Source organism: Globicephala melas, chromosome 9 (genome assembly GCF_963455315.2).
Source record: "Globicephala melas chromosome 9, mGloMel1.2, whole genome shotgun sequence".
In the NCBI taxonomy this organism is placed as follows: Eukaryota; Metazoa; Chordata; class Mammalia; order Artiodactyla; family Delphinidae; genus Globicephala; species Globicephala melas.
The window spans coordinates 27,728,572-27,749,156 of record NC_083322.1 but is presented as its reverse complement, the minus strand read 5'-3'; the positions used below and the strand labels follow the sequence as shown (position 1 = coordinate 27,749,156).

The window sequence follows — 20,585 nt, the reverse complement described above, 5'->3', positions numbered from 1 at the left end:
TCCTAGCTACTAAGTGATGGAGCCAGAATTTGAAGGCAGGCAGTCTGGCTCCAGAATTTACACTCCTAAATGACACTGTCCCTTTAAGTACTGGAAGGGCAGGACTCCTCCCAGGCTCTCCTGAAGGCATCCTCTCAAAGGTCTCCCTAACAATCAGATTTCTGGTAAAACAAATTTAACTGTTTTCAGTGAAAAGAAAACCTATTTTCTTTTTTTTTTTCAGTTCAATAAACTGCATTCTTTCATCATAAAAGAGTATGATGACATCACAGAAAATTTGGAAAACAAAAACAATGTCACCCATAGTTGTATTCTATTTAGTATGTCTAGTATACATCCTTTCTGAATTTTCATATGCATTTGTTTAACACCATCAGAGTACAAACAATTCTATATTGTGCATTTTTCAAATTAATCTTATACAACAGAAGCCTGATGTTTCTAAGTCAGTCATGATACTTCCTTTCCTTGCCTTGAGAGGATTCAAATAAACCCCCAAATCTGCCACATCCCTCCATGTTGCCCTCGCTTTTACCACTTCTATTCCCCCTGAACCCTTACACCCTCTCTCTGATGACATACTATGGAATGAGTAAAATATGCACCTGGCGAGGTCAGGGAGGAAATGATTCACTGAGTTATAATTTTCCAGGGGTCTAAGGAGCCATTCAAATTTTGTAGCCCACTATCTCCTTCAGTAATTGATGAAACTGAGGCCAAAAAAGATGCAGTGACTTACCCAAAGTTAGTGACAGAACTGGGGCCAAAATACAAGCATCTTGGCTCTTAAACTAGTGCTTACTCTTCAAACTCTTATAGTACTGTCCTCCATCTATGCCACTATTCAGCTACGAGAGAAATGAACTAAAAATAAATATCTTCAAATAACGTACAAATTTTTCTTGACCTTCCACAATGCCCAGGCCTTTAACCAGCCCAAGATTTTTGCTTTATTAACACAGTGTTACTATTTCCAAACTTCTGGATATGCACAAATGCACAAATAAAAAGTACCACTGTGTCAAGTATATAGTACAAAAATTTTACAGCAAGGCATCAATTAAGAAGAGGAAACCATTCCATTACAATTATGTGCATTAACTGTTTATAAAATTTTATAGTATTCCTAAATAGTTTTCACGATACCTTCTTGAAAAGTGCTCCAAATTAATTAAGAAAACCAATGAATATGGTCTGTGGTTTCTGAAAGAAAATAAAGAAAAAAGGAACTCATCTGCTACCCTTAATTATTTGACCTAAAGTACCTTTGTTTAAGATGCCCAAATGTGATACTGAAGGGTGTCTAAAAGCAAGAGAATAGTTATTTGATGCATAAAAAGCAGAAGAAAATAACACAGGTTAAGATGTTAGCCTCCTAGAGAAAAATCCTGTGTTGAACAGAAAGCCACAGTTTGAGCTTAAAGTTGCAGACAAACTAATCCGTCACAGGAGAAATCAGAGAAGTTTTGCAAAGGAGTATAACAAGTTAAGACATTTAGCTTAATAATTATTAAAGCTATGTTTGAAAATGTTTCTAACATTATAATAATTTATTAATCACTAGTTAATTAAAATGAAAACCATAACTCAATGATTTATATTAGTATATATAAAATGACATGAGTATTAAGGTATTTGGAACATTTTTATCATTCTACAATGACTAAATCAACGTTTATAAAGGACCACAGACAGCCCTTCTCTCCTGAAAACTGTATCCAGAAAAAGAATCAATGATTTATTAAGAAACTAGCAAACACTTTGTCAGAAGTTTTGGCACGGCTACAAGGAGTGGGATTTCTATGAAACTGGGGTAAGCCAGATTGAGGTAATAAATTGGGAATGCAGAGATGTCAAAACATGGTTATTTTAGACAAGGACATGTAGAAAAGTCATGCTAAAAGGTCGATTTAAAATGAGGAATCAATTTTCCTTGGAAAAAAAACCCCCGACTTGTTATTTTTTGGAAGGTCCAGACCCTCTAAGTAAGCGCCACTTTGCCAAAAATAAGATTTTCCTCCTTTTGGTCTTCAGACTGTCCCCTAAACTACTTGAAGATAATAAACCCTAAGTCATAAACAAAATAATTCAACTTCATTAGAGTGCAGTCATGTCACTTTAGAGCAAATGCCACACTTGAACATTAAGAGTATGACTGAAAGGTTCCGTAGGCATCACACAGCAGACCCTGAATGCCTGGCCGGTCCTCTCTACAGGGAAGCACACGAAACCAATCAAGCAGCCAGCTTGGGGCTTATGCTGTTCTTCCTGCTGGAAGCTCACATGCTGTCTTGCCCCTGCAGCAAGCAATGGGCCCAGGGCCTTTTCTACCTTTATGATGTAAGTTAGGGAGTTTTATATACGATACTCTCAAAGTATTTCAAAACATCTATTCATTCAATAAATGTTCAAACTGCCAAGCATGACTTTACACACAGAGAATTATGAGATTTATATGGTAGTGATTTGGCTAAAATTTTATCTTACTGATTTTAACTGTGAAATAATCCTTCTATAGTTATATACTCATGAAGTTTTCTTTTTCTTTCTTTCTTTTAACTGTAAAAGTAATCAGCTTCATGCAGACTACGTAGATCCCGGTCATAATGCTTCTACATATTTGTGGCAATTGAATTTTCATCTTTCTCCTTTTCAGTTGTAGATTTGTCATAATAGTCATTTGCTTTATTAGCCTCATTTTATTTTGCCTTTCTTTGGGCTGAGAAAATAACATTTGAATTAGGAAAACATGATTTAATAAAAACGACGACGGTAGTTCTGAGATTTAAGTTAATACTGCCTCTCAGCCACTAGGCTATGCTAAAGGACAGTCCATTTGTTCACGAACACTTCTGTCTTCCAGCCACCCAAAAAAGGAAGGAAGATAAATTCTAAAGCTGAATGTGAATTATTTAACCACTTAAAACCTAGCTGGAAATTCATTTAACAGATTTATATAAGAGTTTATGTAATTAGTTTATATGACATACCCCCAAAGAACAAATGAACCCAAATTTTTTATTTTTTTTTTTGCGGTACGCGGGCCTCTCACTGTTGTGGCCTCTCCCGTTGCGGAGCACAGGCTCCGGACGTGCAGGCTCAGCGGCCACGGGTCACGGGCCCAGCCGCTCCACGGCATGTGGGATCTTCCTGGACCGGGGCATGAACCCATGTCCCCTGCATCAGCAGGCGGACTCTCAACCACTGCACCACCAAGGAAGCCTATGAACCCAAATTTTTACTAGCTAGATGTCACATAGTAATGTTTAGTTTGGCTTTGAATGAATGAGTCGTCATTATGCTTATGTTATCCAAATTAAATATCTATTTTCATCTGCATGTAGTCAGTCCTATTAAAAATTTATAATGTATAGTCATGGCCTGATTAATTACCAGAAGCATGAGCTTTAGATTGGTTATACTTTTCCTTCTGGTTCAAAAAAAGGTCATTTTAAAATGCAACAATTCGGCTTCAGTAAAATCCATCTGTGAAGCACCACAGAAAAAGATGTATAAGGTTAGGATTGTCATGTGTGTGTCAAGTCATGTTTTCCCATATACATCTAAACACAGGGGTGATATTCAAAATATTTAAAACTGTTACCACACAGGCACTGAGAAACCTAGACAGGTGCTTGTGGTCCCTGCCCATAGTGATAAATTGCTATTATAGCAATGTTGAAATTCTGGTTGATCATTATTATTACATTCAATAACGGTCTTACATAGCTTTTTTGAATAACTATTAGGAAATATGATATTCTTAATTATGCTCCATAACACACCAACTAGCAGAACAACATCACAGATATTTTCAATTCTAGAATTTCTTCCTTTTACATACCACAAACTGCAGTTACCCAAACGTCTGGCAATGCCTGCTCGTATCTTCGTAAAGGCAGGTCACAATAGCTCTCGAGCTTTACAGATTAAATTCAGAGACTATGAGACATTCTCTTTAGTCAGCTCTTTCACCCATAGTCTTGGGCAGAAGTCAACACCAGAACCATTCTGGGGGTCCTAATTTAGTCAAAGGTCTGAGACGTGATACAAACCAATTCTCCTTCGTTGCAAAGGAGTGATTAAAAAAAGCAAAAAAAAAAAAAAAAAAAAAAAATCAAGTCTTAGAAAGCAGCTAGATTGTACCACTTGCCCTGAAGCATTTTAGAGCAAGAAAATGCCAAGGATTAGAGCAGAGCTTTCTTTCCATGGGAGCTGAAGGCTTCAGAACTTGCTATGTGCCCAACTTCATATTCAATCCTGGTTCTTGGGTCAATCTGAAGGCTCAAAGGGTATTCATCACAGTGCTGCCCATGTGTAAATCAGGGGCCACCTTGGCGTTACAGAGCATAGGTTCCCATTTCTTGCTGTACTATTCATCAAGAGACTGAGTTCAAAAGAGTAGGGAAATAACTACAATGTTTGGAACATAATGTGTTCTTTTTTTTTATCTCCCTCTAGTTTCTACTAGTCTCTAAGCACTTTAGAGCAGTAGTACTCTCTCTAGTCTTAAAGCACTCTCCAGCCATACCAAAATTGTCATGGCTGGCTAACAGCCCTTCCAGATCTCCTGCCTATGTATAGGCTATGCCATGTGGCTGGTGGCTGGACTGCCCTTCCTCCCCACTGCCCACCTGCTGAATTCATCCCTCAAGCTTCATCTCAAAAGTCAGTTGCCTTGTGAGACTTTCTTTGACTCCAGCTAGAATCAGGTGTTATTTCCACCCGTTCCCATTCCTCTCTTGTAGCGCTTATCACTATTATCATTATTCGTACACAAGCCTGAATCCCTGGCTAGCCAGTTCCTTCAGGCCTGGGATGGTATCTCATTGAGGCTTGCTCTGGTTGGCACAGAGGAAGTGCTCAATCCATGTCTGCTGCATAAATCAACAGTGAGCAGGTAGATGGAAGTGGGAAGAAAGAACTCTCAGTATTAAATCCCCGGAACTCCATCTGCATCATGAGTCATAGTTAGACTCTGCATTACTACATTAAAGACGCCATACTGTGGGATACCTAAATTATTGTTCCCTTTCTAAGAGCCCACCCGCTGAGGTCTTCTTCCCCCAAGTGAGACTAGTTCTGACACTGCATACACTACTGCCCACCCAAACCAAGGAAGCAATATGGTCCTTAGAGTCTCATCCCGGCTCTAGTAGATACATCTGGGCTGCCTCCTGCTCAGAGCCTAACTTGGTTTTCCCTAACAGTCATCGAAAGAATCCTTATCTTGTGGACTTACCAGTCAACTCTGCCACAGTGCCAGTGACTTGGCTCCAAAGCCAGCAGAGATGCCCCTCTGTACAGGCATGCGCACAGACTGTTAGATTTGCTGCTAAACTTGGGAGGAGACACTTTAGCAACTGCTTCTCTCCTTAGTAAGAAAAGTCTTCGCACTCTTTCCTAGCGGCTAACACCCCTACACTAGAATTTGGCTGTAGCAAGTCCTAAAGTATTAATCTGAGAAAGACCTGGGTTTTAAAAAACTCATTGAATTGTACTGAAGAGTTCAGACCTGTTTCCTCATCAGCTACAAGGGAAAAAGAATCTCAGAGATGGAAGTTGACTCTGACCCACAGCAATCCCCAGGGGCCAGCCCCTGCACTTCTGGTTATCCACCAACATCAGTTTCCTCCGGTATTGATCTAGTTTCTCACTCACATATTGCAATGAACACTCACGCCCCTCCCGTCAAAACTTGTAAAGCCTCCTGGGTTATATCTGAACCACCATTAAACTCTAATGTAGTCTATGTAGGTTTAACTATTTCTGGGGATCTGAATTCTAGGCTTGTTTCAACTACTACTGTATTTTGAAATATATCTTACACGTTATCTCCATACATCACTGTTCTTTATCAATATAAGCGATGTGCAATACCAACACAATCAAGTACCAATAGTGTGTTAGCATGCAATCAGTTATATGAACTAAGTACCCATGTATTCAGCTATAAAGATGTCTACAGATTTAAAAAATTAAGTTAACCTATTAATGTAACTTGGGGGGGGAAACTCCATGGGAATGTCTGATATATTGGCTCTCAGTAAAATGACAAAAGCGATACAATGAAATCCAATAATTCAGGAGAAAAACACCTTCAAGTACACTCACCCACTATGTTTCATATGTGGTGGTTTATCCATTCGCACTGCCAGTTTGATCTTTAAGTCAGAGTCCTGGCTGTTTTTTGGAACGATCATTCGGTGCAGCTCAGCTGACTTGGAGCTATTAGAAGTTGGGTATAATATCACCTGTAAGGGACAAAAATAACACATTTAGGTGAATACAGAACGTCTAAGGAGTGGAACTGAAATCTTTTCTATACATTTTCCTGTTTGAAAAGGTGGTGTCATGCCCAAATGTGTCTAATAAAACCATTTCACTCCCACCACAGCAGATGGGTTTTCAATACAGACTGGTTTATTTATTTATTTTTTTGACAAATAATGTGTTTTCACATTATCACATAACGAGTTTTCTTCCTGTGTCACCTCATAATGAATTAATAGCACGGCCGCTACGGTTGAATTGACAGTTGAAAAATACTTAATAGACACCTATAATTTCAAGACCACTCTAAACTCCTCAGAGCAAAGAAGTTCAGAAAGAAATATTCTTTGAAATTACAAATAGCATGCTCAAAAAGCAAAACCAATTATTTGAAGCAGCAAAAATATACCTCATGTTTTAATATTTTCATTGCAAAGTAGTGTTAAAGGAAATCAACCCAATAAGAGATGGAAAAGACGGATCGTCGCATTTTCTGCTCTAGATCAATATCAGAGAAGGATTTTTTTCCTGATTACATGTTCTCAAAACTATAAAGAGGATATTATGATGACTGAAACAAAGTAATTATTTTTAATAAAACTGCCAAATTATCAAGTCGTTATTTCACAATCCCACATTCCACAGAGCCAACACAGGAAAGAAAAGCTTACTCTTCAGATGTTACGTACCATGTAGATAAAAGAAAAAAAAAAAATTTTCCCCTTTTAGTCAGTCACGACACTCCTTAGACACAGCCTATATTCAAGCCTTAATGAATATTTTTAAATGGGAGCACTATATTCTGAAGGATAAAATGAAGATATGAAATGCAGTACATCATATTTTAAGCCATTTCTTATTGTAAAGCAACGTGAAAAGTAAAAAACTTTGAAGTTTCTAAGAAAATGAAAGAACTATAAACATGCTCAGGTATGATAAAATGTTTTCAGAGCACATCATGGCAACTGAATTTGACATGCTCTGTCAAAAAAAAAAATCCTTCATTTCCATGTATGAGTGAAAATATGCATGGAGAAATCTTCGGGCAAGGCTCTTTCTCTCTCTAGGAAAAACAACATAGTCACAGTCTCCAACTTCCAAGTTGTTAAATATATCTACTATTTTGAGACTTTTCTCAAACCCATCCATAGCCAGGTTCAGTCCAGCGTATCTACACACGTCAGCATATAAAGGCTCAGCCCAAAGCAGATTAAACGGCATTTGTGACGTTTTCAAAAATTATGATCAGATTCTAGAAAGAGTTCTTTTTGATTGCTGAAATAGCCAATGGAATATTTTACAGATTCTTTCTTAAACAACAGTAAAGGAAAATAGATTAGTAATTTCTGGCTCAAACCAGCAGACAAAGGTATATCATTTTCAACTCAGAAGGTGATTCCACAAGAAGAGTCAAAGACTAAAGAGCTATACATCCTCTGTAGCTTTTACTGCTATTTCCCAGCACGTCTGAAAAGCTTTTTCTATTTCTCCGCACCCCATCCTTTTAAAAAGAATTTGGCACGAACCACCTACAGACTTTATTCCTTTTTAATTCTTCTTTCTATGTTTATATGAACACTGGTATTGTTCCAAACTCTAAATGTCGTATACAGGAAGAGAATATTTAAATTAAAACTTTCGACAATTTCTCATTCTCTAAATGCCAATAATGGGTTACTAAAAAAGGTCCCCAAATAACTGCAGTTTATCCCCAATTAAGGATCATCTCAGTACTGAACACCATCATTTCTGCCACATTTTCATTTTCTGATGGGTACCTCTAACTGAAGTCGGTGGAAGGATTTCCTGCGTATCTCTGTTCAATTAAACATTTGAGTGCTTACTCTGTGGGCACACAGAAAGGTGAAAGAATATGGAAGACTCCATAAGGAGTTGATGGTTTCTTCTTATCAAAGCTAAAAACTCAGATAATATCTGGTAATGTCACTTCTTTCTCTTGCCCTTCTATCCCTAGGGTGTGCAGCAGTTTCCGATATTGTTAGTCTCTGGGTTTATTCACCATCGTTTGTTTGGCTTCTCTGTTCTATCACACATGTAGCTAACTCCCCGTGTTAAATTTCCACCATTTGAATGGCCTGGAATTTTCTGTCTTTCTGGACAGACTCTAATAAAGGTGTAAACACTGCCATATGTAACAAATGAAGGCCCAGAGATATGAAATCTATTACTTCTTAAAATGGTACTGGTGAACAAACTCTGTTAAATTGTCACCAGGTTCCCAAATTGTACAAGCAGAAAGCGATCATACTCCTTTCCATGATTCAGCCATGGACGATAACAGACAAGGAAGAAGCACCCAAATGTGTAGAGCCCAAAGGGCCAGGGAGAATAAAGGACAAAACAACTCTTTTCAGATGCATAACAAGGGTCTAATCAAGAGATCCTGAACACTGTCAGGCAGGGTGTCTTCACAGTGCCTGCCATGACAGCATCTCACTGCTCTCCCTGGACACGTATTGCTCTGTATTTCCCACTTCACCTTTTTTCAGAATGGGAAGCTTAATTGTAGCTTTCCTGCCCCCTGCTCCACTGCTATATATTGGATTTGTGCTTGAGCAGGGTGGGGAGGGGAGACGGAACAGCAGGCAGTGAACACGAACCCTAGCTCATTGGGCACCAGGCTGCAAAGAGCCACAGCTGGACCTGATTGAGATGCTGGACCTTGAACTGGAAGTAAGGACAGGATGAAGCTTTGGGTTGTCTCCCTTGAAGTAAATGCATTCTATGGGTAGTTGGAAGGGTAACAGAATTGTTGTTACCTTGGCTATAGGGGTGAGCTATGGCAGATGATCTAACGTGTTCACCAGGATTCATGCTTTCCCTAGTACAGAACTGTTGCCAAGAAGCAGCTAGCCAGCCATATTTTCTAGCTCCCCTGGCATCTAAGCAGGGGCACATGAAAGTTGTAGCTAATGGAATATGAAGAAAAGTGGTAAATCGTTTTGGGGAATGATGATTATGATATAGAAGTGAAGAAGGTATGCCGTCTTCACTCATCTGCTAGCCAAATGCAGAGGACTCCAATGCTCTAGCAAATAAGAGAGCCCTAAGAGGGAAGAAACTAGGGCCCTGAATCACCACACGGAGGAAATCTACCCATCCATCAGGAACACCCATGATAAACTATTATACAGGCACTATCATTTTAAATTACTGAAATGTTGTCATTTGTTACAGCATTTAGTATACCAACTAGTATATTAACACAGAGTTTTGCTGCATAAGACTTGCACAGGTAGTAAGTGCTTGAAGAATTTTCTTTCACGATAAGCAGATAAACAGTTCTACTTCAACACGACTTAGTTCACGTTCAGAGAGGGATGTCTGATGTTGATGGTACAATAATTAGAATACTTAAGAGACATAATTTACTAAGGATTCTTCTTGTATTTTAGGTTCACACAAAAGTTAAATCGTAGCTCTGTGCAAAATAGTTAGCTTCTTACAGAATTTAGCAAAGTAGCTTATTCTTTGCTATTCATTTCTTAACTTTTCTACACGTATTTCTGCTTCTTCTAGTCTTTTAGTTTATTTTTGTCACCAACACTTTAAATGCCTTGTCATTTAGCATAACACAACACATTTTATGATTTATCTTAAATATAAAGCCAATGTATCTTCTTCATAATAAAACGTCAACATTACTTTCCATCTTTGCTAAAGTGTAATGGAAAACACAAAATGTTTTTTTCAGGCTTTGTTTAAAATTCTGTCAAATTTAATAGAGTCAAAACTTAAAATGAAGTGTAAAAATACACATGTACATAACATCTAGAGTAATATGGGGTACAGAAGGATCTTTCTCTTAAAATATACTTGTACAAACTGACACCTCTACATTACTTTTCTTCTATTAAGATACATTAATTAAAGCCAAGCCATGTGCATCTGTACATATACATTATTTGAACTTTGTGGCCTATGAACTCACGACTTTCTAAATTTCTAAACTGTTTCAAAACTAAAAACCTAAAAACTGGGAGGAACAATCTAGAAGAGCTGAGAGGGAGCTAGGTAGGCTCTGGGGTGAGGTAAAGAATTCACTGCCTTGTCCCATAAATCTTAGTCCAGAGGAAGGAGAAAAAAGACCACATGACTGCAGCAATTGCACTGTGGTCTTTGAGTAAAATAATACAGCTACATTTTTGATATGAATCTAGCTCAGAGATAGGTGCAATCCACAATTCTTAAAGGAATCAGGACAGACTTCACAGAGGAATCACTGCTTCATTCCGGAGTCTAAAAGAATACATAAGATTTCTAAGATATTGTAAGATACAATATACAAGACACAATAAAAGACACAGGGAAGGGACTGATAAAGACATGAGGCCATTGGAACTGACCCACCCTTAGAAAGTAGGCACACAATCCCGATGCTGACATTCTTACCACTACCTTTGCTTCTCAAGCCCTTCCCCAAGCGTGACTGGTCAGCTCTTTGTTCCCAGGGGCCTATCCTTAGTCAGTTTCCATTGCTTGCCACCAAGGGAACTTCAACCAGTACAAACGTTCATGACATTTTCTGCCATGTCAATTCTCTACCTTATCAAAAGGTAAGGGGAGAGCCCCATGGAACAGTAACTATTAAGGGTTAAGAAAAGGAAGAGAACTCTATAATCAAGACCAGAGGCCAAGGAGACAGAAGAAAAACCAGAAGGGTGGGACGCACGACATTCAAGGCAGAGAGTGTTTCGGGGAACAGGAAGTGGCCGTCAGTGCCAAATGACACTCAAGAGGTCAAGCGTCGCAAGGAAGGAAAGGCTACTGCTTGGTTTAACAACAGAGAGGTCACTAGAGATCTCAGCAAGAGAAAGTTTAGGTGAGGCCAGACTATAATGGCTTGAGGGATAAAGTCTATGAGAGGAATGGAGGAAGACATCACTTAATTCTTAAATGAACAAGATGGGGTGAGATAAGCAAGATCGTTTTGGCTGGAAGGGGGATTGTGTACAAAGGCGGGGGCAGGGTGGGTGGTGAGGATATGGCCACGTAGACTGAAGAGGGTAAGGAAATGGGAAGGTTGTGCTGATAGGTGAGATCCGAAAGGAAGAATGGGGATAGACTGTAAAAGCATAGGTTTTGCTAAGGAGTTTGTATGTTATCCCATAACGTGTAATCCAAAGATGCTTCTAAACCAGAGAATGACATGATCAAAACGTCATACTCTTGTGTAAAGGATAATCCCTGTCTATCCAGCTGTATCCATTCTAGAGAGGAGTCATGTGTAGTCAAGTGTCTAACATCCAATTAAGAAATGAAATGGCCTTAGAAATACATCTTTAAAACAGAGTAAGAAGGGACTGAAAATGCTTTTAGCTGGAATGTTTCAGTTTGTGATTAAAAAAAATTTTTTTTTTTTTGCTGACAATCAGATGTCCTTGAGGCATAGGGTATTTTAAGGAAATGTCCAAGGGATCATCACTCCAGATAAGTAGAGCTATCTCTATGAGAAACCTTGACTTTTGGGGTTCAGTTGACATTTTTCTAACTTTCTCTTTCAACTGACAAATTTTTCAGTTTAGCAAAGATTCATGACAACTATGCCTTGTGAACTTTTTAAGTACCTTCTTGAGAGCTTAGAACCTTGAGAAAGTATGTACAGTGAAAGGACCAACTGAATTTACTTCATTTCAATAAATTTTTATTTAGCACATGTTAATAACTAGCATGTATTTTCTCCAATATCAGAGCCCTGTATTTTCACTGTATGGAGAAGATGAACTGGATGACTTCTGAGAGAAATCTACAATACATCCTTCTTAGTAACATTTTCCAGTGTTTTAATACACCTGAGGTTTTTTAGTCTAAATAATTTCTCCTTTAATGTCATTGCTTCCTGTCCTACTTGGTTGAAACAAAGAACACCTGCTCACTTTCACTAACACAAGGTCCTTCTGTATACTGAAAAATTAGCATTAAGTCTTCTGTGAACCTTATTGTCTGTAGGCTAAATCCAGTTCCCTTTATTTTCAAAGCTGGAAAGAATCCTGGAATTTACAATATAGAACTGATCAAACTCCCAACCCCTTAAAAATGTGCTGATGGCCCGACAGGAAATTACACATTTCCTTCCTTCTATATAGTACTTTTTTTTTTTTTTAATAAGAAAAGCCTTTAAAAAAATGAGTAAAAGAAGAAAAAGGAAAGTATTATCTGAGCTATATATTTTTTCTTGGCATTTGCTTGTTAAAAAAATAGGGGTTATAAGCTTTGTTATTTGCATGATGGGGGTTGGAGAGAGCATGAAAAACAAACATCAAGGTGTGTAAATTCTTCCTAAATCTTTTCTGGCATCACTACTTAATAATGAACCACTGTATGAAGGGGCTCATGGACTGCATTTAGCAGAGTATGCTCCTTGAGGGCAAGGGCTCATAGTGATACCTAGAGTAATTCACCTGTGGCTGCTAGTGTAATTTAAGCCAGTATCTTTAATTAAGCCATTCTTCTGTTTTTGAAATTGAAGTACAGTTGGTTTACAATATTGTGTTAGGTTCAGAGGTACAGCATAGTGATTCAGCATTTTTGCAGATTATATTCTATTATAGATTATTATAAGATAATGGCTATAACTCCCTGCGCTATACAGTATATCCTTGTTGCTTATCTATTTTATATATAATAGTTGTAGCTTAATCCCCTACCCGTAATTTGTCTCTCCCTCCTCCCCTCTCCCCTTTGGCAAACACTGGTTTGTTTTCTACATCTGTAAACCTGTTTCTGTTTTGCATATACATTAATTTGTATTATTCTTTTAGATTCCACATACAAGTGATACCATGTAGTATTTGTCTTTTTCTGACTTATTTCACTAAGGATAATATGGTCTAGGTCCATATATGTTGCTTCACCTCCTAAACTAGACACTTACCAAGTGTTTGTTGCATAGATGGGTGGATGCTTAGAGAAATTAGAAATAAAAATGCAAACCAAACATTGATAACTTCATTGAGGTGAAAAGAGAAAAAGGCTTGCCAACTAAAGTACTGCCAAAACTTGATAACAGAAAATGACAGTAGCAAAGGCAGAATTCGTACGCCATTTACCTGCCGGTCTCTAAAAGCTTCTGAAACTCTCACCTTTCCATTTCTGGACTGTAACGGGTAGAATAATTAGTCTCCCCCAAAATGCCTATTCCGAATCCCCAGAACCTGTGACTATGTTACTTACCTGGCAAAGGGGAATTGAGGTAGCTGATGGAATTAAGGTCACTAACTGGTGGGCCTTAAGAAAGGGAGATTATCCAGGTGGGCCCAGTGCAATCACAAGGGTTCTGGGAGGTGGAAGGGGAAGGCAGAGGAGTGACGAAGCAAAGTGATGTGAGAAACACTTGACCAGTCATTGCTGGCTTTGGAAATGGAAGAGGACCATGCACGAGCCAAACACAGGCAGCCTCCAGAGGCCGGAAAAGGTAAAAAAACCTGCATTCTCCCTTTTTGGTCTTCTGGAAAGGAACACAACCCTGCCAACACCTTAATTTGAGCCCACCAACATTCGCTGTGGACTTCTGACCGGCACAACTGTAAGATAATAAATTTGTGTTGTCTTGAGCCACTAAGTTTTCAGTAATTTGTTAAAGTTACAATAGGAAACCAATACACAGCCAATAAAAGCTGCGATTTGATTACAAAAACACTAAATTTACCTTTTAAAAAATTTCTTCTGCTAACTGTGTGATTCAAAGATTTTTACAGACAGATTTCTATCATAATCTCTGATTACTTTAAGATGTTTTGGGGTGTGATTATTTCTCTCACTTTCCTGAGGTATTCTGCTTGTATTAAATCTTTTGAAAAATACTCACTCAGTGTTACTTAACTTAAAGTTTTCATTTTCCTCACCATAAAACAAAAGAAAAAATTGAAAAGGATTCACAATGAGACAGCTTATTTTGGTTACTAGAATGAAGACCATCATGCAAATATTTCTAACAAATTTCAAGTTCCATATACCCAAATGATCAAGGATTACATCTTCTATTTCAGTCTTCAAGAAAGACTTTGAAAGACATAGTCAAATTTGTCAAGATATTTTTCATGGCTCAATTAAAGATACTGGCCTTTACTAATCTTCATATATCACTTTTATTGCCTGTAAGTTCTCAATTTCATACTTCTCCTTGAGTGGAGCAATATATTCCATCCCAGCTACATCTGTGTCTTTAAGACTTATGTAGACAGGAAAGCATTATTATTCTTGATCTATTCCCCTCAGCCATAAATTATGAATAGCAGTAACCTTTATATTTCCTTACCAATAAAGTTTCTATTAGAGGACACTGCATGAGTAGCTTTATCATGTTTCTTTTTACTAGTCTGGTTATAATAATGCCTGGCATTTATAAAGAACTTTTCAACTCAGTGCCTCAAAGTGCTTTGTGAAATTTAAACTAATTCTCACATCACCCTTAATAGATAGGCATTGCTCTTGTTGTGTAAATAACTTGACACTGAAGTTAAATGAATACCTAAGGGAAATTACTTCAAGATAACAACAGACACTTCCAATTTTGCATACCCTCCCCAACACATTCCCTTCATAATTTCACATACATTATAATAACTAATTTAGCTTTGTTCTCATTCTTTGGTTATTAAGAACTATAAGAACTCTTAGAGCCCAAATCAATTTTATTTCTGTCAATCCATACATAGGATGGTAGGATGGAAAGGAGGAAGTTATGTTAATGCCTAAACTTGGATTACTTCAGTTGCAGTCCTTAAACTGAAGACAATTATAGCAAAGTGTTTGGGAACTGAATAATTTACAGATAAGTGTTGGTATTTTTATTAAAAACCAACTGCCACCCTGAAGAGTGAACGTGAATTATTATTCTTCATTTGAATAAGGAATCAAAGCAAGGTCTAATAATTACAAGCTAACAATTTGCCAAAATGATAAGATTCATGAAAACCTTCCCAATTTGTCATTCTATATGTATACAAACTAGTCAGAAATCCTTTAAAGAATAGAAAAGGAAGATAGGAGAGTAGGAGGTTAAGAATTCTCGGTGTTCCATTTTCACATGCTCCAAAGAACTGCATGAATTTAGAGAAATATGATAAGATGGAAGTAGTGGGGAATAAAGGTCAAGGGAGAGAGCTTCAGTGACCTGTTCACGCCCTCTTGGCTATTACGGCAGAGCCAAGACCAGAATCAACGTCTTACGGAAGCAGGTTTCAAACTTTCAGTTTGTGGTGCTCAACAACCAACTAATCTGAATGTTGGACCTTGGACCTAAAGACTTTATTTCTGACTCATACAATACATATAATAAAAACTAGCAGGGAATAAAGGTACTTAGCTTTTCAGTATCAGTGCTAGAGACAATAAAGGTGGCTATTCCTAAGAGGCTTTGTATAGCTCCCAGATGCACAGGGACTTCTTCATGCAGTAACTAAAAGAAGAAGTTAGTAATGGATGTCAGGATGTTCCAACCTGCTTCTTCTATATATTATAACTAGGAGATGGGCTGAACATCCTAGAACCTCACTCTTGCTATAGGATCCAAACCATGTATCATTCCACAGTTGCTGTTTCAGCTTATCACTTGGTTAGGGAGCTCAGGTGTTCAAACAAAAACTGTCTACGATAACTCTGCAAAGGAGAAATGAAACTGAAACTTCAGGAGATTGTTCATTTGTTCATTCATCCTTCCAACAATAATTGGACACGTATTACACATCAGAAACTGTTAGACAGGTGCTATTGCTGAAATAATATGTTCTATGTCTTACCTTCAATGGGAAATGGAGATATAATATTGTAAGGCTCAAACTACACATGAAGTGTTATAATATCATTTGAAGTTAGACTAAACATAAGCAACACTTAAAATAACAGTTACCAATAATAAGCAAAGAAGAAAAAATGGAACCATAAAAAATATTCAATTAGTCTAAAAGAGGAAAAAAAGGAGGAAAAAGGAAATAAAGAACATATAAGACAGAAAAAACAGCTAAATGACAGATTTAATCACATCAGTAATCATATTAAAATACAGTTTAAATACTTATTGAAAGGCAGAGATTGTCAGATTGAATAAAAAATAAAGACCCAATCATATGTTGCTTCAATCAACATATTTTAAATGTAAAGAAACAAATAGATTAAAGGATGTAAAAAGATATAATAAGCTAACACTAGTTAAAAGAAAGCTGGGATAGCTAAGAAAAAGAAGATTTTAAACCAAAGTATATTACCAGGGATAAGGAAGTTATTTCATAGTAACAAAGTGGTCAATTAATGAAGAGGAAATAGGAATCCTAAATATTTGTGCACCTAATAACATATCTTCAAAATACAAGCAGCAAAAAATGACAGAATAGATCCATAATTATACTCAGGTTAGTAACAGTCTCTCAAAAATTGCTTTTTAGGGCTTCCCTGCTGGCGCAGTGGTTGAGAGTCCACCTGCCGATGCAGGGGACACGGGTTCGTGCCCCGGTCCGGGAAGATCCCACATGCCGCGGAGAGGCTGGGCCCGTGAGCCATGGCCGCTGAGCCTGCGCGTCCGGAGCCTGTGCTCCGCAACTGGGGAGGCCACGGCAGTGGGAGGCCCGCATACCGCAAAAAAAAAAAAAATTGCTTTTTAGAAAGTAGATACAAAAATTCAGTAAGGATATGGAAATAACAGTAACTTGAACTATCTGACATGTATAAAACTCTACTGAACGAAAGAATATGCAGTCTTTTAAACTGTGAATGTGGAACATTCACAGGATAGACCCTATTATAGGCTATAAACTAAGCCTCAATAAATTTATAAAGGATCCAAGTCATATCAAGTATATTCTCTAAGCCCAATAGACTGCAATTAGAAATTCATAACATAGAGAACTCCAAAAAAGCTCTCACATATGTGGAAACTAACACAGTTTTAATAACCCATGGGTCAAAGAAATCAAAATAAAACTTAGAGAGTATTTTGAACAGGATGAAAATGAGAAAAAAACCTGTGGGATGCCACTAAGGCAATATTTAGGGAGGGTGGCACTTAGAGCACTAAATGTCTATATTAGAAAAAACAGATTTTTCTCAAATCATTGGCTTCGGCTTTAATAGAAAAAGTATCATGAATTAAACTCAAAGTAAATAGAAGAAACAATAAAGATCAGAGCCAAAATAGATTAAATAAAAATTAGCAGAAGGAACTTTATCAACTTGATGAAGGGGGTCTACCAAAAACCTACAACTAATGTTATACTTAATGTTCAAAGACAATGTTTTTTCCTTAAGATCAAGAATAAGACTAGGATGTCCACTTTCACCACTTCTATTCAACACTGTATCGGACATCCTAATAAGTACAATAAGACAACCAAAATAAATAAATAAAACCATCTAGATTGGAAAGAAGAAGTAAAATTGTCTTTATTTGTAGACAACAATATTGTCTATGGAAAAACAATCAATCTACCGAGATACCAGTAGAACTAGTAAGTGAGTTTATCAAGGTTGCAGGATGTAAGATCAGTATAGAAAAGTCAACTACATTTCAATATACTAACAATATCTAAATTAAGAAAATTAAAACTAACAAAATGATGCTATTTAAAATAACAAAAATATGAAATACTCAGTGATAGATCTGGCAAAAGAAATGGAAGACCTGATCATTGAAAACTATTAAGACATCACTATGGGGAATGAAATAAGACCTAAATAAATGGAGGGATATACTGTGTTCATGGGTCGGAAAACTCAACTCTGTTGATCAACTCCCAAACTGATCTACATATTCAATGCAGATTTCTTACATATGGCACCAAAAGTACAAGCCATAACAGAAAAAAAATTGGACTTCATCCAAATTAAAAACTTCTGCTCTTTGAAACACACTGTTAACAGAATGAAAAGACAAGCCAAATTCTGGGAGAAAAATATTTACAAATCATAAACCTGATAAAAGATGTGTAAACAATATATTATGGTCTTTCCAAACTTAAGAATAAGAAAACAAGTAACCCAATTAAAAACTGGAAAAATGTCTGAACAGATTCTTCATCAAAGAAGAGGTACAAATGAAAAGTAAGCATGCAAAAAGATGTTAACATGATTAGTACTAGCTGTTACTGAAGTATAAACTAAAACCATAATGAAGTAACACTACACGCCTATTACAAATAAGGAATTGGTACAGTGTGTAGGTTGAATACTTGTTCTATCTGGGACTGAGGCAGCCCTCTATTTTTCTGAGGAAACTGAAATGTCAACTTCTGCTACTATAATCACCCACATGGACCCATCATGGAGGATGCCTATTTATAACTTGCTCTTTTAGTGGTGAGAATGTAAGGAAATGCTTTCCTCTACCTCTACAGTGAGGATGCCAGCCAACTCCTCAGAGAAGGTCTGAGGGAGACTCACTGAGGAACAAGTGATGCACATTATCAAAGGCTCCTTTCCAAGTCAGACTCAGGATGGTAGTAAGTCCTCTCCTCTAACACTTCACAGCACGTAATTAATGACACAGATGTAATCAACTGCTGCTAGAAAATATATCTAGAAAGACTTCGCATCATATATGAATGATCTCTGGCCCTTCACCTGTTTGTGGTCCCTTTCTTGTCACTGGAATGGCTTCTGAGATGTGACAACAAAGGCTTGTGACAAATGGCTACATGAAAGGACTAAAGGAGGAAGGAGAGCTTTTCTGTGATTTTTAGTTTCAGAAAAGGAATACCACTTGTTAGAACGACAAAAATAAAAGTTTGCTCTGTTTGAGGAGGTGAATTAGACATATATGAAACGCAAATGAATTTCCATTCCATTTTGCAGCAAATGGTATTATTAACTTGCTGGCTAGAACAGCAGTCATTGAGTACCGGCTATTCCAATGAAATTGGACCTTAAATTTTGCTTTCAAATTGAAGTAAAATGCCTATGATTATGATTTCACTAGCAGCTTCTTTAACGCTTTTTTGACATATATAGATGAATCAAATTTATATAATGCTGGAAAGTTTAATCCTCAAATATAAATTTTGTCTGAGTGAAGGGAAAGCCTAAAGTGATTTTTATGCATTTAACTCTGTAATTATTTGTGAAAAATCAGAATGTTAATTAGTCAATAAAACATCTGTAGTCTATTCCTGATCTATTACTTTGTATGTTGAAATAAGTTCTGTGATGACTCCCTATAAACCAGGCAATTAGAGACATGTTTTAAACTCTATAGGTCCTAACCAAGGTGCTTGAAAGATAATAGTACATTTTAATGGAATAATCTATTGAGCGAGGCTAATTTATCTTAATATTTAAAATGTACCTGAAATTGCCATATAATATCAATATTTAAATTTGTAAAACATGCATAGTGATTGTCACTCTGCATTATTAGCTATGAACATCTCCACATTAAGAAATGTTTACTAGAAGTACAGGTGTTGAAATATTATTTAATCAAATGAGAAAAAAAGATGACGTTCTAGCTCCACTGCACCATAAAGGAAAATAGATTCTGATTTATACACTTCTCCAACTTCAGGGAGGCAGAAGAACCAGCACCTTCCTGTGTATATTGATGATGTGATACCAAGGCCACAAACTTAAGAGTGGACGAATAGACAATAGGTTCTTTTTCTATCAACTGTCAGAAAGAATGTCTTTACAGCAACACTCTAAAACTAAAAAGTTATTTGGGTAGAAACTTCAAAAATCCATTTTGGGGACTTCCCTGGTGGCACAGTGGTTAAGACTCTGCCTGCCAATGTAGGGGACACGGGTTCGAGCCCTGGTCCAGGAAGATCCCACACGCTGCAAAGCAACTAAGCCCATGCACCCGCAAGCCACAACTACTGAGGCCGTGTGCCACAACTACTGAAGCCTGCGCTCCTAGAGCCCGTGCTCGGCAACAAGAGAAGCCACCGCAATGAGAAGCCGGCGCACCGCAACAAAGAGTAGCCCCCACTCGCCGCAACTAGAGAAATCCTGCATGCAGCAACGAAGACCCAATGCAGAGAAAAAAAAAATCCATTTTGGACTCAAGAACACCATTTGGCAGGTTAAATAGTACCCAGGAGTACATTCATTCATTCTGAAAGACTCAATGCAAACTGCATTGCTCACAAATAGATGCCTTGTGGGATCATTTAGATTTTTATATGGCTAAGTTACAAAAGCCCCGCTTTTAAATTTTTGCGGGGACAATTGATTATGATGAACTGTATAAGTTTGGGTGCTTAACTGGTCTACTATTTACCTGCTCGGACATACCCATAGTAAGAAAAATTCCCTGTTCTGTCTCGAGGTATTCCCTCAGCACCCGGTGGAGGGCTGGCCACCAA

The 20,585-nt window shown here is 37.5% G+C and overlaps 1 protein-coding gene across 3 annotated transcripts in view; it reads right to left on the bottom strand.

Annotated features, from left to right (window-relative positions):
* Positions 1–20,585, bottom strand: part of CADPS2 (calcium dependent secretion activator 2) — a 483,312-nt gene that overhangs the window by 230,422 nt on the left and 232,305 nt on the right. For all 3 annotated transcript variants that reach the window (XM_070046319.1, XM_060305373.2, XM_060305374.2), the window contains exon 8: positions 6,115–6,254. In XM_070046319.1, the coding sequence (XP_069902420.1) occupies positions 6,115–6,254 (140 nt within the window). The remainder of the gene's footprint in view (positions 1–6,114; positions 6,255–20,585) is intronic.